This window comes from Arvicola amphibius, chromosome 10, assembly GCF_903992535.2.
Source record: "Arvicola amphibius chromosome 10, mArvAmp1.2, whole genome shotgun sequence".
In the NCBI taxonomy this organism is placed as follows: domain Eukaryota; kingdom Metazoa; phylum Chordata; class Mammalia; order Rodentia; family Cricetidae; genus Arvicola; species Arvicola amphibius.
The window spans coordinates 45,679,682-45,700,240 of NC_052056.1; the positions used below are offsets into that span (position 1 = coordinate 45,679,682).

Consider the following 20,559-nt stretch of genomic DNA (forward strand, 5'->3'; position numbering starts at 1 on the left):
AGAATCTGATCAGCCACCTGTTTATCTCATTGATCCACAAGTGTGTATATATATATATATATATATATATATATATATGTGTGTGTGTGTGTGTGTGTTTACATATATATAAATATAAATATATATATTATATATTACATATATATAATCATAGATTTTTTATAGGAGTCTAGACGATTCCTTCTTGTATAAACAATGAGTCAGGGACCCAGAGAGGACAAGAGATTTGTCTGTGAGCTTAGCAATTCACATGGCAGAACCAGCCTTCATATCAATTGTATGGCTCGATACCATTTTATGGGGGACAGTACTGTACTTTCTCTGTATACTGAACTTCTGAAATTCAGTGAAATCCTTGGTAGCTTTGTTTCCTGGCAGTTAGGAAGATCATCACTTAATCTTTTCTTTATAGTCCTTCCATCTCTCAGAAACTAAGTACCAGCCAACAGGCTCCTTTCTGAGTTTTCTACAGTGTGGCTGATCACATTAGCTTTGCTCCTCCGTTTTCTTATCAAATGTATATTCTTCTTCCTTGTTCATCCCTTAATTTCTAAGGAATTCTAATTCCTTGGGAAACATTTAAGCCAGCAGGTGATTGATTCTTCATAATTATGGGCTCAGAAATCTCCTAGATGCTATTTTATTTTTAAAGAAAGATTTGCTACTTGGTTACCTACTCTTCTTGTATAGGCTACACAATTCAAGGTGTCATGCCAATGAACATTATTCATATTTGAATGCTTTTAGCTATTTCTGAGAAATGGAGGTAAACTATACTGAAGAAGATTTGTCTTTTTCTTTTTCACAAAAGATGGTATTTATGCCAGTGGTATAGATATCTTGACATACTAGTTAATATCCTCAAATGAAGGATCATAGACCATTACTTTATCCTTTTGCTCACAATCAGTATTTCAGACATCTTATTAATGACCATTTAGACTATTTTTCTAGCTATATTTTGCCTGAGGTAACTCAGTGTTATTATTTACAGACATATATTCTTGTGCTCACATTATTCCTTAATTCCAGGCTATAGTCCATCATAGCAGGGAAGTCAAGGCAGTGCGGTCTTAAAACAGCCAATCACAGCTTGACAACAGTTGAGAGCAACTCAGCTCACCTGCTCCACTCTTATGCTTTTGAAGACCTCAAACCAAAAGAAGGTGCAACCCACAGCAGGCTGGTTCTTCTCACATCAACGAACACAAGCAAGGCAACCCCCCTGACACACATGCTCACAGGTCAACCTGATCTAGACAATTCAACACTGAGACCCTTTCCAGATGATTCTGAATTGTATCTAGCTGACAATTAAGACTATCTCAGGGCTCCCCCAAAGAAATGGGCTGTGTAGCCATTAGAGGAGTGAGATTTGTTCATGTACGTTTAATCCTCTGTCTTCTAGGCACACATAACCAATGCTGAGTTTTCATTTTGAGTCTCAATTCTTTAGAGACTTATTCTCAAGTAGATAAACACCTTGATATTGGGTTAGTAATATGTAGGTTCTTCATAGTAAATATATAGGTGAGTTTTATAAAATTACCTGACAAAGTGCTTTTGGTATTTTATTTAAAAACACTACATTTCATGCGAAGTAATGCTTAGTCTAGTTAGCGGCCTCAGGGGTTGCTGAGCTCTTTAGGTGCTGGGAGGTACTTTCAGGACAGAGGTGGTAATGAACAGGCCGTGGATGGATGAAGTACCTGGGTAGGTATGCTTTGGCTCAGATCAATGGAGAGAGAGCTACAGACAGATCTCATGATATGCTGTGACACTGATGTTTAGGATGATGACCACAAAGGAGTCAAAACTCAGAATGAAGAAGACAGGATGACGTATAGTTAGATCCTGGGTGGGCAGCCGTGGTGAATCTAAATCAACAAGATACCAGTTTCCCGCTAGGAAAGGCAGTTAGTTAATGCCCTTCCTCTCCCATAGCACAGTGGCCAGCTCAGCACAAGGCTTCCTGAGAGTCTTCCAGGAAGAGGTGAAGGACATGAAAGGTAACCTTGCAAACCAACAGAAGGGGGCAATGGAAGAACGTGAAAGGAATCCAGAGGTCACATCCAGACTGGCCTCCAGTCTTAATGGGCGACCCCTGAAACCTATTGGGAAACTCAATGGGGCACTGAGCAGAGATGCTCACCATTCTCTAGGCCCACCAGCCCAAAGATAAAGGGTAAATGGCACCCAGACTGCACTCTGTGAGACAGCTGTGATGTTGTATCCTTTCTCTCCCTCCGTTTCAGGCTCACGGAAAGAAGAGATACATGAACAAGTGCATCCTTTCCCTCCGAGATCTTAAGTTGGCTGTCATTGAGGAAATCCAGTGTCTGGTACAAGAACTAAAGAGCATTCAGTCGTCCATCCCCACATCCAAGCACTTACCCATTCCTCAGATCCCGCAGATATATCCAGAAGAAGTCCCAGAAAGGAGATTTCAATACGACGAGGAAACACTCTTGAGATTTAAGAGAAAGCAAAAGAAGCGCCAAGAAGGCTCGACCGATAGCAAACAGGCAGGATCTGGGAGCACAGGCTTAGGAGGGATAGGGTTCCTCAAGCTGTCCTCGGGAAAGGAAGGCGATCTTACAACACGAGACTCCCTGTCTAGGTCATCCAAGGCATCGGCGCTCACCACAGAGCTTCCAAAGTCATCCGAGTTTGAAAAGGCAGAGCCAAGTGATGTGGAGCTGGAGATTATGAAGAGAGATGAGGTCAAACACTTGTACATGCAGCAGTATTTATGCAACAGGGTAAGAGGTGGAGTCGCCCCTCTACTTAAAACCGACCGGATGAATAGTGGCAGAATTCGGTCTGGTTTATGACTGATTGATTTCAAATTTCTCTACATTTTAACCTTTCCCCAAATGCTGAACGGCGCATTATTCGCCGATGGCTTGGTTTTCTCCCATCGTTAGTCCCCAACAAATCACTGTGCTCTCTGTAGAACGTTGGGCTTCGTATCTTTTTCCTACAAGTCAACACATTAAAAGACACTTGCAACTAAGTGTAAGGGTAAAGGGAGCTGGAAGACCAGCCTTGAGAAGATAAATAGAAGGCCCTTAAAGGGGGCAACCCTCTGTTTTTCACACCATCCTCTCTGTCTGTCTCTGCCTGCTTGGCTGCCTACCTCTCTGTTTCTTTTTCCCTGCCCCCTCCGCCCCTCCACCTGCTTGCTGGTCCCATTTTATAGTTCAGGTTAGCCTAAAACTCACTATGTAGCCCAAAACTGGCCTCAAAGTTATGGCTCGTCTTCCTGCATCACCCCCTTAAGTGCCGCCCCGGATTACAGATGTGCATCTATAACCACGCCCCTTTTCTTTAATGCATGCTTTGCTACAGTAGGTTGGAGTATTAACAAGGTTCAGAACTGTTATAAAAATGACAGGTGCTGTTATTTCCAGGAACACCAGAACCGGGCTCGGACCGGAAGTGTGGGACACACTTTACCCTTTCTGGGATAGATAGCACCCCGCTGCTAGACCTGTAGAAGAAGCCCCTTCCGCAGCAGTTTGCAGCTCCACCCTGTAGTAGTTCTCCGTGCTGCTTCCCAGCCTCCTTCTTCATCACCATTTCTATTCTCCCACTATCCATCCTTGCCTCCCAGGCAATCCTGCCACCATTTCACAGCAGAGCCTTTTCCTTTACCGTTCCGTGTAATTGCAGCGACTGCCTTCCAAACTGGGCCAACACGCAAAGCGCGGATCAGTCCACGCCCTCGCCATCATCCTCTGCACACTCCTAGGCCGCGTTTGTGAGCTCCGTCGCACCTGCAGTCAGTACTCTATATCTTGCCCTTGTCTTTCCTGACGCTTCACACGTGTTGTTTGTCTTACAACGCAGATGAAACAGTTCTTCAGACAACGGCCACCTCTCCTCTTCTGTTCCGCTCAGGATGCCTAGACACAACGCATGCCAGACATATAGTACATGCTCGTTCACGAGCTTTGCTATAATCACACGAATTTATTGATTTTAGCAACTGAACAAATGTTTGTTGGCCATACCACGTGCAGAGACACAGCAGCTGAGTAGTGGGAACACAGCAATGCTCAAGAAAAACACTCTCCATTATTATAAAACTTGCACACTATCAGTTGTGAGAGTAACAGAATAGATTAACCCTTACAGACTCGGAGACTCATGTGGTCCAGTTTCAATAATTTTTTTTAAAAAAGAAAATGTCCTCCTGCCTCCAGAGAAATTAGGAAGAATTCAGCTTTATTGAATAAGCATAAAGTAAAGCCCAAATGTGTATTCTACAGCCACACTTACTTAAGAGCTTGATTTATTTCTTTTCTTTGGGTTGGTTTCTGTATTTTAACATTCTAAAATTTTCTAGCAACTTCACCCCCACAGATCCGCAGACCTCTCCCTGCCCATTACCCTCTAGCAGGGGACTTTATGTACATTAAGTTTTTGACAGTCGAGATGTCCTGTAATGCACAACCCAACAAATAACATTCAGTGGCTTTCCCCTTCCCACTGTGTGGGTTTCCTCAGGGGCATCCACCCTCAGGTCCCCTCGTCACTAACTCTGAGAGCTGTGCCCTAACAGAGCATACGTGAGGACACACAGTCACCTTGGCCAGAGTAGAGTAAGGTTCAGATCAGGAACTGGGACTTAGATTTCTATCTTATTACCTCTGTAATAAGGTAGTAAGGTAGGCTTGACTGCAGGGAAATCAGCTTTATCCTCATTTCTTCACTTGTAGAACATGGTAACTGAACAGCTCTTTGTGACTCCATAATTATATTTACCTATGTAAAAGTGTTTTCCATTCTGTGTTTTTTTTTTTAACTTTCATTCCTCTCTCATACATTACCATCCTGACTACAGTTTCCCCTCCCTCCACTCCTCCCAGCACCCCTACCTCTCCCTCTCCAGGATCAATTCCTCCTCAGTTTCCTTTAAAAAAATTAAATAGATAAAAAAGAGCAGACCTCCCAGGGATGTCCACCGAACATGGCTTAAAAAAAAATACACTAAGTCTGGGCACAAACCCCCATATTGTGGCTAGATGTGTCATCCCTGTAGGAGGAAAAGGATCTCAGGCACAGCCAAAAGCATTAGAGACAATCCCCGTCCCCATTGTTAGGAGTCCCACAAGAACACTAAGCTACACAATGATAAGATGTATGCAGAGGACCTAGCTCAGGCCCAAACACAGTCCATGTTTGTCATGACCTGTGAGTTTCTTTGAGCTCCTATGAGCCCTGCTTAGTTGATTCTGTGGACTGTGTTCTCAACCCTTCTGGCTCCTATAATCCTTCTTCCCTCTCTTCTGAGGGGTTCTTCTGGCTCTGCCTCATGTTAGGCTGTGGGTCTCTCTATCTGTTCCCATTAGATTCTGGATCACACCCCTCTGGTGAAAATTGGGTTAGGCGCTAATCTTCCATTCTATATTTTTGAATTGTTTAAAAAATATATGAAGAGTTAAGGGTGATGTTTATCTATAATTACTGTGAGAAGGCGGGGTAGATAGAGAGGATACAGACATAAAGTATGTCACTGAATCATGGCTTAGTCAGTGTTGATGAAGTGGATCAGAGGACTGTATTTATAGAATTTCCATACTGAGCTATACAGATTTAATGCCACTTATAAGTGAATTTATAATGAGCACAATAATTGTATAATGAAAAGTATTATAGACACATTAGTACTGTTGGATATTTACCCTTTAACTTATACATCCTCACATCTCTTTTCTCTCTCAGATCAAAGAGCTGACAGTCACTTTTGATGCAGAACTCCATCTTCTGAGACACCGGAAACTGAAACTGGACACTAAGATGAAACTATCTGACCTGCACCATGTCACCCTATTTCAAGAAATGCTTCTCCTCAAGAATTTTGAAAAACAGGAAAATATTCTTCAAGAGCGTGTTAATTCCTTAGACAAAGAAGAGCAAGACATGCAAGTAAGAGCAGGCTGAACCCTAGCTGGCTGCTCCCCTTCAGTTAGGGAGGATTACTGAAGTCTTTACCACACAGACCTGGGCACATAAATTTGATTCCCCAGAACCTATGTAAAAGCCTGGGTACAGCAGTCCGTGTCTGCAATTCAAATCCGGGGACGTAGAGAAAGGATCTTATTGGCCAGTCAGTCTAGCCAAATTGCTAGCTTCAGGTTCAGTGAGACATGCTGTCTCCGAAAAATAAGATAGAGAAGGCTAGCAAGATAGCTTGGTGGTTAAACGCACTTGCCAACCAGCCTGATGACCTACCTGAGTCCTTTAACTCATATGCTGGAGTTGTTTTCTGACCATACATACACTGTGATAAATACACATACCCATACACACGAGAGAGAGAGAGAGAGAGAGAGAGAGAGAGAGAGAGAGAGAGAGAGAGAGAGAGAGAGAGAGAGAGAGAGAGAGAAAGGGAGGGAGGGAGGGAGGGAGGGAGGGAGGTTAGAAATAATAAAATATGCCGGGCGGTGGTGGCGCACGCCTTTAATCCCAGCACTCAGGAGGCAGAGGCAGGCGGATCTCTGTGAGTTCAAGGCCAGCCTGGTCTACAAGAGCTAGTTCCAGGACAGGCTCTAAAAAAGCTGCAGAGAAACCCTGTCTCGAAAAACCAAAAAAAGAAAAAAAAAAGAAATAATAAAATATGAGATAATTATTAAGGAAGACACAACATCCATCTCTAGTTTCTGCACATGTGTGAATACATGTACCCCTACACACATACAAGCATACACAAAATCTAGGAATCACATATGAGAGAAAATGCATTTGTCTTTCTTATACTTGCTTAATTTGCTAAATACAATCATCTCCAGTTGCAACCATTTTTCTGTAAATGATATAGATTGTTTTTTAAAAGACCATTTCTACTTATTTGTTGAGAATTTCACACTTGCATATGGTGTATCCTGACAGATCCACCCTCTGGCTCCCTCCTTCCAGCCTCCAGATCCTCCCAGCTAATCTTATTCCTCTTCCTTATTGCTGTCTTTTTCTTGTTCTTGTTCTTCTTCCTTCTTCCTTTTCCTCTTCTCCTCCTCTTCTTTTTTTAAAATATAACCCAGTAAGTCAAATTAGTGCTGCCCACATGTGCATGGTGAGAACAATTCACCAGAGAATGGACAACTTACCCATGGGCACACCCAAAGAAATAACACCACCCCCCTCCGGCATCCGCTCATTTCAAATACTTCTTTCCTGGACTGGGACATTATGAGCTCTTCCTCATCCATTCTAGAGTGTTGACTGCTTTGATTTTTGCCCAAGTCATATGCAAATAGCCATGGCTGCTGTGTGCTCATGAGTGTAACATCCATGTCATGTCCCAAAGACAACATTTCACAGCACTCTTCTGGTCCTCTGCCTCTTGTATTTCTTTTACCCCTCTCCTACAGTATTCCCTGAACCTTGGGGCAGGAATGATAGAGATGCCCCATTTAGGCACTCAGCAGTCTTAGTCTTTTGACTAATTATGAGTCTCTGCATTGACTATCACTATCACTGCACAAACAAGTTTCTCTCTGCCCAAGGTTGTGAACAGCACCAATTTATGAATATAAACACAGATATTTAGAAGTCAACTAGACAATATGTCCATTTAGTCAAACAACAGTAATAGGTATCTCTTAGGGTCTGTGATCTCACCAGCTTTTGACCAGGTTCACAACACCAGGGATAAATTCTTTCCTGCAGAGCAAACCTCAGATCCAATCAGAAGGCACCTCTAACAGTCATGCCACTATTGCACCAGTTTGTCCACCCTGCCTGGGAGGTTGCTATAGCTTGCAGAGGCTACTGTTGAGTAAAGCCACTGATAAGTCCCTGTCCCCATGACTTGCAAAACAAAACACCTCCAGCACTTGAAAACTAGCCAACTGGGAGGAAGTTTCAAGGTCAGTTCCAGCTTGATTTCTCCATGTTGTGCAACCAAAGTTTGTGGTGTCAGCAGCAATAGGTAATGGCAGTAGCCTGTTTTGTTTTGGTGGTCTCTGGGGCCTCCCCATCCATAACTCATAGGAAAGTATGCCACATCTAGGATAGGTTTTCAGGCCTTAGGTTGATGCCTCTGATCTATTTGGAGTTGATTTTTGTGCAGGGTGAAAGATAAGGATTTAATTTTGCTTTTCTACATGTAGATTTATATAGTTTCCCAAGCACCATTTGTTGATGCTGCTGCTTTTCTCCAATGTGTAATTTTGACGTCTTTGTCAAAAATCAGGTGACAGTAATATTGTGAACTTGAATCTGGGCCTTCTATTCTGTGCCATTAAGACACACACACGCATGTGTGCATGCACACATACACACACATACACACACACACACACACAGAGAGCGAGAGCTAGAGAGAGAGAGAGAGAGAGGTACACATACACACACATATCTGATTTTATGCCAGTACCATGTTGTGTTGTTATTGTTTCAAGGGTTTTTTTTTTTTGTTTTAACTATGGCTTTATGGTATAAATTGAAATATGGCATGGTGATTCCTCCAGCAGAATTATTTCTGTTTAGAATTGCTATGGCTGTCAGGATATTTTGTACTTGCTGTGAATTTTAAGATTTATTTTCTACTTCTGTGAAGAATGTCATTAGAACTTTGTTTTGGGTTGCATGAATTTGTCGATGGCTTTTTGAAAATAAGGATAGGGGTACTCATTGTTATCTACTTTGAAAGGAAAAAAAATCCACTGGGTAAAACAGCTCGGAGGAGAAAGTTGGGGTACTTTTAGTGTCTATAGACTTCAGAGATTATTAAATCTATGGAAGATTATAGATATGAAGGAACACGAGAAGGGGATAAGGATGCCAGAAAGAAAAAACATGAGGGTAGTAGGGGAAGTGCATGAGATATGGGTGAAAAATAAAGAATGGATAGAGGAACAGGCACAGCAATCTTCAAACCTAACCGAGCAACATGCAAACAGAACAATAAATAGGCTGGGAGCATAACAGGGACAAGGAGTTGGAGATGAGAAGTGATAGGTCAAAATGTGCTGTCGGATAACCTGAGAGTCCCAAGTCTCTGGAATTGAAACCTTGCCAACCAGGCTAACCCGTGTTCTTTGAGAAAAGGGGGTGGGGATAATGGAAAAAAGAACAAAAGAGGAAGAAAGGAGTGGAAAGAATGTTAAATTGGCATTTGGCGCTAAAGACAGGGGGAATGAATGTGAAGGAGAGAGATGAATGGGGGCATAGGGTCTAATTGCTGGCTACAGCCTCTGCTTTCTTGGCAGTCCTGCTAGGACTTCCAGATGCCGTCAGAACCCTGAGTGTGGTAGGGTCTCGTATGCTTGTGTTAGTCCCAGGTCTGGTTTCAAATGCAGTCTTCACTCCTTGAGGCTCATGTCTGGTCATAGATACTGGTCCCATTAGTAGACAGTCCTTCAAGGGTTGGGTTGGAGATGCTGGTCAATCCTCTGGGATGGTCCTTCAGGAATCCAGCTGTGAATGCTGGCCCTGCCCCATGTTAGACACACCGCTTCATATCTTTGTCTGTGTTTTCTCTGTAGGCACTGTCTTATCTGAGTGGCAGTAAAAATTCCTGTTTGGCCAGGTAGTGGTGGCACACACCTTTGATCTCAGTACTCGGGAGGCAGAGGCAAGTGGATCTCTGTGAGTTAAGGCCAGCCTAGTCTACAGACCAAGTCCCATGACAGCTAGGGCTGTTACACAGAGAAACCCTGACTCAGAAAACAAAATAACCCAAAACAAAAACACAAAAATTTTAATTTAATTTGGATTTTTACGTGAACATTCCAAAGATACTGAACTTGAATGATGTTTCTAAAGAATGTAAATTTAATCACACAGTTCTACAAACATTAGAAATTTAAATGTCTATTAAGCTTAAAAATATCTGTATACTGTAGTTTTGCATTGGAAAGTGCATTGCCCTCCGAAGCCAGCTCGTTAGAAATGTTATTATCTTATGTTCTTCTCTCCCTTCCCTTAGTGGAAAATCAGTGAAACTCTGAAAGAGATGGAAGAGAAAAAGAATGAAATCACCAAGCTCCAGGAGCAGGAAAAGGCCCTCTACGCCGGGTTCCAATCAGCCCTTGGAGAAAATAATAAATTTGCAAACTTCCTTATGAAAGTCCTGAAGAAGAAAATTAAGCGGGCAAAGAAAAAGGAAGTTGAAGGAGATGCTGGTTTGTGTTCCTCTCTCATGCACTCATCCGTTTCTTGTCTTTAATACTAAAAGGAGAGGTACCTGGGCTTTCTGGCTTGGTGCCATTTTCTCCCACTACCTCACAGGCAATGTGGATGTGCTGGAGGAATCAAAGAGCAGGGGCTACAAGCTGTTATGCTGTTTGAACACATAACAAAGGAGAGGGAGTGGTTTTGTGTGTGCATGTGCATGCGCACGCATGTGTGGTGTGTTTAGTATGAATTAATACAGCATAGTTTGCTATCTTTAATGAAATGCCTGTCCTCATCTCTTGTATGTGTTTGAGTAAGATTGTCTTGCTGTCTTGGCACTGAGTTTTGAGGGTTCCCTATGTTGTAGAAACTAGTTCATTGTCTGGTACATCATTCATAATTTTCCCCTCATCGGTGACATTTGCATCTGCAGCGTTTGTTGAGAAGGCTGTCTCATTCCTTTGAATTGTGTGTCACAGTTGTCTGGACCTATAGGTGCATGTGTCTCTGGGTTTTCTATTCTTATTTTTCAAAATGACTTTAGCTGTCTTTAGGTCTTTAATATTTCCATATTTTAGAATAACATTCTTTATATCTACAAAGAAATCTTGTTGGAATTTTTACCACAGGTGTGTTAAATCTATTTATTAATTTAGCTCTACGTGTCTCTGGACAGACCTTGCATGTTTGCCTATTAATCAGCATACTGCGTCTCAACACACAGCTCGTGCTCCTGTTTTGTTAGAGTTATACATGTATAGTTCCCTGTTTGGGGTGATCATAAGTAAGTGGTACATTTGCTCTCAGTGTTGTTATGCTTATTGATAACATACAGGAGTATGATTGGTTTTTGTTGTTTTTGTTTTATTTTTTAGTTCCTTCAAGACAGGGTTTCTCAGCTGGAACTCGCTCTGTAGACCAGGCTGGCCTTAACTCAGAGATCCACCTACCTCTGCCTCCTGAGTGCTGGAATTAAAGGCATGGACCACCGCCCAGCAGCATTACTGATACATGTTCTCCTCATGTTCCATGGACTTAGTAGTTCCAGAAGGTTTGAATAGATTCTTGGAAACTTTCTTGGTAGAAATAATTTCATCTGCAAACATGAGCCATTCTACTTCTGGTCTGTGTCCATATTTTCCTATTTTTTCCCTTTTACATGGTTTAAATATCTAGAATTACACTGAAATGGACTGGCAGGCTTAGGTCTATTCTTGGTTTCCAACATTACAGAGAAAACATCCAATCTTTTGCCATGTGTAGTGGTATATTGTTTGTATTTTGATAAATTTTGCCTGAAGACCAGAGGCAAAGCTAAAGCCACTAGAGGTCCGGTAATGGTGATGCATACCTTTAATCCCAGGATTTGAGAGTCAAGAATCAGATGGATCTCTGTGGGTTTAAGGCCATCCTGGTACAAGATCAATACAGAAATAAGCCCAGGTGGTGGTGGCCTATACCCTTAATTCCAGTACTAGGGAGTCATACGCCCTTAATCCCAGCACTAGAGGGAATATAAAATGGGAGGAGAGAGCGGCTTAGTCGGTTTAGTCTGTGGTTGCCCGGCCTTGGTAGGGGTAAGACTTCTCTAGTAGCTTGGCTGCTTTGTTTTTCTGGTTTTCAGGTTGAACCCCAATATCTATCTTTGGGCTTTTATTATTCATGCTCTAATTAAGTACCTTGTTGTCTGCTGGAGTAGATTGAGGGCTGTCCTCCGTTTGGTGAATTCTCATCACGAATGGATACCGGGTTCTGCCAGATGCTTTTCTGTGGTGGTTGATGACTGCGTGGCCTTTCCCCCTTTTGTCAAATGTCATTGGAGAGTTCATCAACTGACTGTCAGTTAGTGAACAAGACTTCTCCCTTGAAATAAACCATCACTGGTAGAACATAAAATTATTTAGTATACTACTGAATTTTGTTTGCTAAGTTTTTAAAAAGAAGCCTTCGCCCTTGTATTTGTTATTATATGATTATGGTTTGAATGTGTGAAAGAATTAAAAAAGAAAGGCAAAGTGGGTACCTTTCACTGGGTCCTGCCAATGCATGCCACTAAGCAACCACACCATGTGCAACAGAGTTAGTTCCAAAGGTTTATTGGGGGAGAAGTGGGCAGTGAAAGTCTATGTTGGAGGGTGACATGAGAGAGGCAGGCAGGCAGGCAGGCAGACAGACAGACAGACAGACAGACAGACAGGATGAGAACAGGGAAGAGGAGCAAGAAACAAGAAAGGTAAGAGAAGCAAGAGAGGAACAAGAGTCAAGAGAGCAAGCTGTGCCTGGCAGGTGCTTTTAAAAGGTGCACATGTGGGCTGGAGAGATGGCTCAGAGGTTAAGAGCATTGCCTGTTCTTCCAAAGGTCCTGAGTTCAATTCCCAGCAACCATATGGTGGCTCACAACCATCTGTAATGAGGTCTGGTGCCCTCTTCTGGCCTGCAGGCATACATGGAAGGAATGCTGTATACATAATAAATAAATAAATATTTTTTTAAAAGGTGCACATGTCCCATAGCATATGGAAAGATACCTGGTGACACCTGATGACATAATTTAACTGCTTTGGTGGTAGAAGCAGGCTGCTGCTGAGGAAACTAACAATGTGTCCCTTAATTGGACGCTTGTTAGAACTTATTGCAAAATACTTAGGTGAATGGTGGTACTACCTTTGAGAGGGATAAACATAGTGCTTACTCCAGTTTATTTATAGGATAAGGATTAAATAGGTCATGTTCACATAACAAAATTAGCCTCTTCCTCAGGGTGCCTGATTCAGTCATGTGATCCTACTCACATGTGCTTCCAGCATGACACCATCCACTGGAAGTCCTTCATCAGAAGCCTGACACATGGTGTTGCTGATCTTGGAATTTTAGCTTTGGAATCAATGAGCTAAATAGCAAACTTTTTTAAATTTTTTTTGTTTTTGTTTTTTCGAGACAGGGTTTCTCTGCAGCTTTAGAGCCTGTCCTGGAACTAGCTCTTGTAGACCAGGCTGGTCTCGAACTCACAGAGATCCGCCTGCCTCTGCCTCCCGAGTGCTGGGATTAAAGGCGTGCGCCACCACCGCCCGGCTCTTTTTTTAATTCTTTGCTAAGCCTTAGGTATTTTGTTATAACAATGGAAAATGTGCTTATATAATATCTTCGTGGGCCATTGGTCAGTAGTCCTTGCCTCTGTCCTCTCTTCTTTCTCTCCTTCCATCCTTATACCCTCTGAGGCTCCGGGGAAAGAAGAAGAGAAGAACCCCTTCCTCATCCCGCTCCCCTCTGTCATTCTTCTCCTTTATTGTTCTTCCTCCTCCTTTTCCTCCTTCTTTCTTCCTTCTCTCCCCTCTCTTTATCTTTTCCTCCCCTCTTCCTCTTTTTTTCCTCACCTCTTGTTGTAGGAGGCCGCTAGTTAGTTCCCTGCTGCTCAGTCCTGCAATAATCATACAGAAACCATATTATTTGCAATACTATTTGGCTAATACCTTAAGCGTATTTCTGGCTAACTCTTTTTTTATACATTTTTTATTGATATTTATTGAGCTCTACATTTTTTCTCTGCTGCCCTCCCTGCCTCCCCTTCCCCCTTCAATCCTCCCCCAAGGTCCCCATGCTCCCAATTTACTCAGGAGATCTTGTCTTTTTCTACTTTCTACTTCTCATGTAGATTATATCTATATAAGTCTCTCTTAGTGTCCACATTATTGTCTAAGTTCTCTGGGATTGTGGTTTGTAGGCTGGCTTTCTTTGACTTTATGTTTAAAAACCACCTAAGAGTGAGTACATGTGATAATTGTCTTTCTGTGTCTGGGTTACCTCACTCAAAATATTGTTTTCTAGCTCCATCCATTTTCCTCCTGTGTAGTACTGTGTAGTACTCCATTGTGTAAATGTACCACATTTTCCTTATCCATTCTTAGATCAAGGGGCATTTGGGTTGTTTCCAGGTTCTGGCTATGACCAACAAAGCTGCTATGAGCATAGTTGAGCACATGTTGTTGTGGCATGATTGAGCATCCTTTGAATATACACCCAAAAGTCGTATTATTGGGCCTTGAGGAATGTTGTTTTCTACTTTTCTGAGAAATCACCACACTAACATCCAAAGGGGTTTTACCAGACTGGATAACTCTTATATCCTAAACTAGCTCATCTCACCAATCTGTGTATTTCCACGTGGCTGTGGCTTACTGGGTAAAGTTCCAGTCCCAAGCATCTGTCTCGGGTAGGGCTACATGGCATCTCTAAACTCTGCTTCCTTCTCCCAGCATTCAGTTTAGTTTTTTCTGGCTAGCTCTAATCTTTTGCCATATCACAGGCCAAGACAGCTTCTTTATTAACTAATGGTATTCACAGCATACAGAGGGGAATCCCACATCACCTCCCCTTTTCTGTCTAAATAAAAAGGAAGGTTTTAATTTTAACATAGTAAAATTACATATACAAAACAGGTATCAAGCAAGAATTACAGTATTTATATCTACTTTATCTTTTATCAAAACTAAAGAAACTATAATTATAACTATCTATTCTTCAACTCCATCAAAACTTTGAAAGGATATACTATTACCTAAGTAAACAGGAAGTGCTTTGTAAGCAACTTCCAAAACTCTAGAATTGACAGAGACATCTTGCTGCCTGGACAGTCACCCAAAGCTCTTCTGTACCATTGGAACATCCATCTTCAGCCCACAGGCCCATAGTATCTAGCAGATTTTTCCATGAAGCAGGAAATTTCAAAGACAGTTCTGCCTATATTGATAGTTTGTCAGTCACTATTTTCTGTGTCTTACAGAAAGTCTGCAGACTCTTTCATGAAGCAGGAACCCTGAAGGACTGTCTCATCTTCTTTAGGCAACTTCAGCAGTCATTTTCTGTGGATTCTGGATGTCCAGTTCATACAGCATAGCATCAAGCATTCCAGGCAAGAGCAGTTTCTTGCCCAAATGACTAACCAACTCTATAAGGAGTTTATTCGATGCCCATCATCCTTTTGAAGTAAATCGGTGCTTCCAGGAGCAGATGTGTCTCATTGTCATAAAAAGTACTAAATTCTTAAAACATTTAAATGCCATATTCTGAAGGCCTCTGAAAGATTTTAAGAATACCTATCCAACTGAAATATATCTTTATATATCTAGAAAACCTAACTAACATGACTAGAAACTTGACTATTATAGATGATTATCTATTAATCTATATTTCTTAATTATACATTACATTTTTAAACAAGCTGCACAAACACAATACCTTAATCAAGAGCATAGGTACATATATACCTTAAATTATATATATCTTAAATTTCCAAGATCCATACTGATTCAAAGTATTCATCTTTATATCATATCCCCCTTTAAATGTAAACAAATATTTATAAACAATCATTTAGGGAGTTTGGACGTAGTTCTCTCCAAACAGCTTCCTGCTTTTTGTTGGGCAAAGTATTTTTGGGGGTGTTCATAGCAACCTTTTGGGGGATTTTGGTCCATCAAACCACATTAGCCTGGAATGAATCCAGAGGTTCTCATCCTCTGTGGAAACAAAAGCAGAACCTCTTTTCCAAAGCAACATATCCTTAGACTCAAATTTTTAAATCAAGAAACCTTTAAAACATATATGTTGGTTTAGCTTAACAGTCCCCAGAATCAAATGTCTCTCTGCAGTCAGAAAAGTCAAAGAAAACACAGTAATATACATAATCCAGACTCTCTGTGTATATTGCATTTTTACATGGTTTATTTTTTATTATTCCTATTAATTTTTCTGCAAGTTTACTCTCTCTTTAAAGACTTTTTTTTTAAAAAGCACTTACTTCTTTTTATAACTCTCTATACTCTTTTTCTTCTTTCTTCCAAATCTATGTACATTTATCCAACACTGTGACCCATTTAGAGGTCTTTTTTATCTGAATCTGTCATTATTGTATATCTGTAATTATTTTCTGACCAGAAGTGTCTTTTTATTTCTTCCTTCTTTCTTTTCTTTTTTTTTCTTTTTTCTTTTTTCTGCTAAGCATGCTAAGCAGGTGTGGCCAGGGCCAACAAGGCTGCTTTGCCTTTTGACTCCACCCAGTCCGACATGTCAGAGGTCTGCTGCCAGCAAGCAGAGCCCATCTGGAAAAAAAAATGTAGCTAAATTTTGTTTTTTAGTGTCTAGAATTCCTTTCCAAGCCCTCTCAGGTTTTCTGTGGATTTAACTAACACATGTTGGTGTGCCAATTTGTTGTAGGAGGCCACTAGTTAGTTCCCAGCTGCTCAGCCCCAAAATAATCACACAAAAACCATATTATTTGCAATACTATTTGGCCAATAGCTTAAGTGTATTTCAGGCTAACTCTTATATCCTAAACTAGCCCATCTCCATTAATCTGTGTATCACCAAGTGGCTGTGGCTTACCAGATAAAGTTCTGGCCTGAGCATCTGACTCTGGCAGGGCTGCCTGGCGTCTCTGAACTCTGCCTTCCTTGTCCCAGCATTCAGTTTAGTTTTTCCTGGCTAGCTCTACTCTTTTGCCCTACCACAGGCCAAGACAGTTCCTTTATTAACCAATGGTATTCACAGCATACAGAGGGGAATCTCACATCAACCTTTTCCTCTTTATCTAATTTAAATATGAGGGTAATGCTAGTCCCATGTGACTGGGGAAGTCAGAAATCTGCCTCGAGGTTCTTAGTCTCATTAATAAAACAATTTAGTTACAGATTTGGAAGGAAACTTGTGGACAATTTTGTTAAGAGTTTGAGACAAAGAGCAAGATAAGCAATCTATAAATCTCAGCAGTTCCTGGAAGGGAGGGCTACAAGGGAAAGACATATAGCCTGTCTTAGTTTGGGTGTCTATTACTATGAAGAGATGACCATGGAAACTCTTATAAAGGAAAATTCTTAATCAGGTTGCTTATAATTTCAGAGGTTCAGCCCATTATTATCCTAGCAGGACATGGTGGCATGCAGGCAGATATGGTGCTAGAGAAGGAGCTGAGAGTTCTACATCTTGATCCACAGGCAACAGAAAGGGAACTGTGTCCCTGTATAGCCTGGGCATAGGAGACCTCTCCCTAATGACATACTTCCTCCAATAAGGCTACACCTACTCCAACAAAGTCATGTCTCATAATAGTGCCATTCTCCTTGGGCGCCATTTTCTTTCAAACCATCATATAGCCCGTAAGGAAGCAGTAAAGTTCAGTGCAGGAGATCTGGAAACAGTCAAGTGGCAGACAAACAGCTGCTCGCAGAAGGGGAGGAGGTCTTCAGAAAAAAAAAGACTGAGAAAGCCTGGAGTGTCTAGAAAATCATGACTGGGTCTTGACCAGTTTCTGAAAGAAAAAAGAAGAAAAAGGAGAAAGGTTAAGCAGGGAGGCCACAGTGCTAGGTAATGGGAGCCCTGCAAACATGTGCAGGGGGTCTGGGGAGAAAGGTATATTACCTCATTAAAGGGATAATCATTCCTTCATCTCCTTAGCATGGCCACAGGTAAATTAGTTCTCTAGGGTGGATGGAATTTTGACCAGGTGATTGACAGACCTCCTAACATGTAATGTTCTAATGTTTGGAGCAGATCAGAATGTCATATCTCTGACTGGGGTTAGAAGTACGCCATTGTTTTGACTAGGAAGAAAAAAATTTCTGTTAATGAACCACAACAGAGTCTTCATGTCCATCCTCAGTGGCACCCAAGATTACTGTAACTTTCCCTCTCAAGAGTGGAGACCCTAAAATCATTTAGGAGTGTAGTGATACATTATTGTGAAACTGTCTCTTTACCTCCAAAAAGTGAAGTTTCAGCATACCTTACAGAAAAAGTGATCCCTTGGGATCACTTAAGACTGTGTAGTGCAAGAAAAACAATTTAAAAAGATTATTTACATTTAAAAAAACTGTATACTTAGCCTGCTGTCCTATTGTGTACTCGGTCTATTTAACTTGCCCTTAAGAAAACATTAAACCAATCTTACTCAGATCCTTGCATTTCTCATGCAACCAGCTTTTACAACCAAATGTACACCTTTGATTAAAGTTTGTCTCCTTCTTGCACCTACCCAGAGTAATGCATGTATGTACATGTGTGTAGTAGCAATTGTTTGCTGAAAGCAACAAACAAGTTGGAAGCCACAAGTATCTGACATGAATTTGGAAGCAGCGTGTAGATACAGCTTGATGATATCTGTTTGAAGTCTGTTTGTGTGTCTGAGTTAGTTGGGATTTCTTCCCTTGTAAAAACTGTTAAATTTTCTATAAAGATTTCCTAATCTCTTTTCCATACCTGTTTTCTGTGCTATTCAATAAATATAGTAAAGCTCTTTTTTAGGCCCAGATTCTCTCTCTCTCTCTCTCTCTCTCTCTCCCTCTCTCCCTCTCTCTCTCTCTCTCTCACACACACACACACACACACACACACACACACACACACACACACACACTCACACACACCAGGCAACAGACAGACTACAGACGAGCTAGAAAACACAGACTATAAAAAGAAGGAAGACACGGAGAGAAGTGGAGAATTCAAATGTGGGCTCACTCTTGGTTGAACTCCTTCAAGAGGAAGTGCTTTGATTTCGCTCCTTCATGATATATTGACGCAGCTTGGTATCTCTGAGGTCATCTCTAATGTCTTAACTAACACAGGAATAGATATAACCCATTTTCACCAAGAAAATCCAGAGATCCAATTCCACAAGTGTTTACCAAAACTGATTAGTGTCTGGACTTGAATGTCAGTCATACCCTCAGACAGGGCCTCCAGGCAGGGGCCTCATTTAGGGAAACGGGGATAACCAGAAACCAGACCAGGATCCAGAATGTTTTCAGACGTCACAAGCCTGGGGTTGGGAGAGAATCCCAGACATTCCCGGCTTCTGCTCAGGGACTGTAACGGAGTTCTCTAACCCTAACCCGCCCAGCGCCTCTCTATCTCCCGTTCTCGTCAGTGCTGTGAACTGGGAAGTCTGTCCTCATCTTTGACTTTCTGGAGGATGCTGATTCTTCTTTCAGCCTTCAATGGAATTAGCCTGTGAAGCTGTTTGCAACTGAAGACTTGGTGGTGGTGGGGTGTTAAATTATGAAGTAAAATTTCTTAATAGCTCAGTGATATTCAATCTCCTGTTTTATATTAGATGAGTTTGTGTAGTGAATACAGTTTTCTTAAGGAATCAGCCTACTTTTCTAACAAAATTCATAAGTGTAAAGCTGTTCACTGTCTCCTTGTTATGATTTAGTTAACTGCAGGGTGTGGTAATACAACATTTTAGTATAGTTATTAACACACAGTAATTGTGTGTTAATACAGTGAATCGATGTGATTCACTGTACTATTTCCATAAACACAGAGACTCTGCACTGGTCCTCCTACCCTTTGTCTGCCATCTTCCTTCCCTCCACGGGTCCTTTACCAGTTCTTCATAGTCCTAATCGCAGGACCTTTTTTTCTCTTCTTTTACAATATTCATGTATGACAGAAAACACCTGACACTTGTTTTTCTGTGTCTGGGTTATTTTGTGCAACGTGTCCTCTGGCTACACCCATGTTTTTTTCTGTGCAAATGACAAGAGCCCATTCTTTTTGGGTGAGTAATAACACTCCATTGTGTATAAATACCCTCTTTGCTTTATCTGTTTGTCTGTTGACAGGCCGATTCTGTATCTTGGCAATGATAAATAGTGAACAATAAACATGAGTCCACAGGCATTTTTGTATGCTGGCCTCATTTCCTTTGTATATACACCCAGGAGTGGGATACTGGGTCACATGACAGTTTTGCTTGTAGTTATTGAGGAAGGTTCATGCAGTCCCTCACCCCCAGAGTTACATTCCTGTGGACAGTGTTCTTGCATCCCTTTGTATCTACATCATCACTAATTTTATATATAATATATATTATATGTATGTATACATGTGCCATTCTATTGGAGTAAGCTAGAGTCCCATTGTACATGTAAGCTTCAGAGCACGTGGGGTGGCCTCTATTACGCATGTACAGTGTGAGCAGGACCCCCTACAGGTAATGAGGGTTTCCAGGGACGCTGCTGACACTGCCTCTGGCATTAGCATTCTCTCATTACTGTGACATACTATCTGACACAAACGACTTAAGGAGTAAAGAGTTTGGGGGACAAAGGACATAACGGCAGGGAAGACGCCACAGTAGGAAGGTGAGGTAGGAAGTCACATCGTGACTGACATGAAAATGTTTCTGTTTCATTTTATATGGTGGCAGAGGTTACTTAAAGTCATTTTCAGAGAGATTTTAGGTTTCAGAAATGTACAAGATCCTGGAATAGAGATACAGGCTTGTAACACTGGCTATCCAGAAGGTTAGAATGGGTATAAGTAAGTTTGGTCCTCTTGGGCTACGTGAGTTCAAGTCCAGCCTAGGAAATTTAGCAAATCCTTGTCTCAAAAAATTTATTATAATATAATTTAAATTGAAAAAGGGCTAGAATT

At 41.4% G+C, this 20,559-nt stretch overlaps 1 protein-coding gene across 1 annotated transcript in view; it reads left to right on the forward strand.

The window, feature by feature from the left end:
• The window catches only part of Cfap44 (cilia and flagella associated protein 44), an 89,236-nt gene that overhangs the window by 55,342 nt on the left and 13,335 nt on the right, over positions 1 to 20,559 (forward strand). The window contains exons 26-28 of the mRNA XM_038346102.1: positions 2,256 to 2,762; positions 5,731 to 5,934; positions 9,938 to 10,133. Of these exons, the coding sequence (XP_038202030.1) occupies positions 2,256 to 2,762; positions 5,731 to 5,934; positions 9,938 to 10,133 (907 nt within the window). The remainder of the gene's footprint in view (positions 1 to 2,255; positions 2,763 to 5,730; positions 5,935 to 9,937; positions 10,134 to 20,559) is intronic.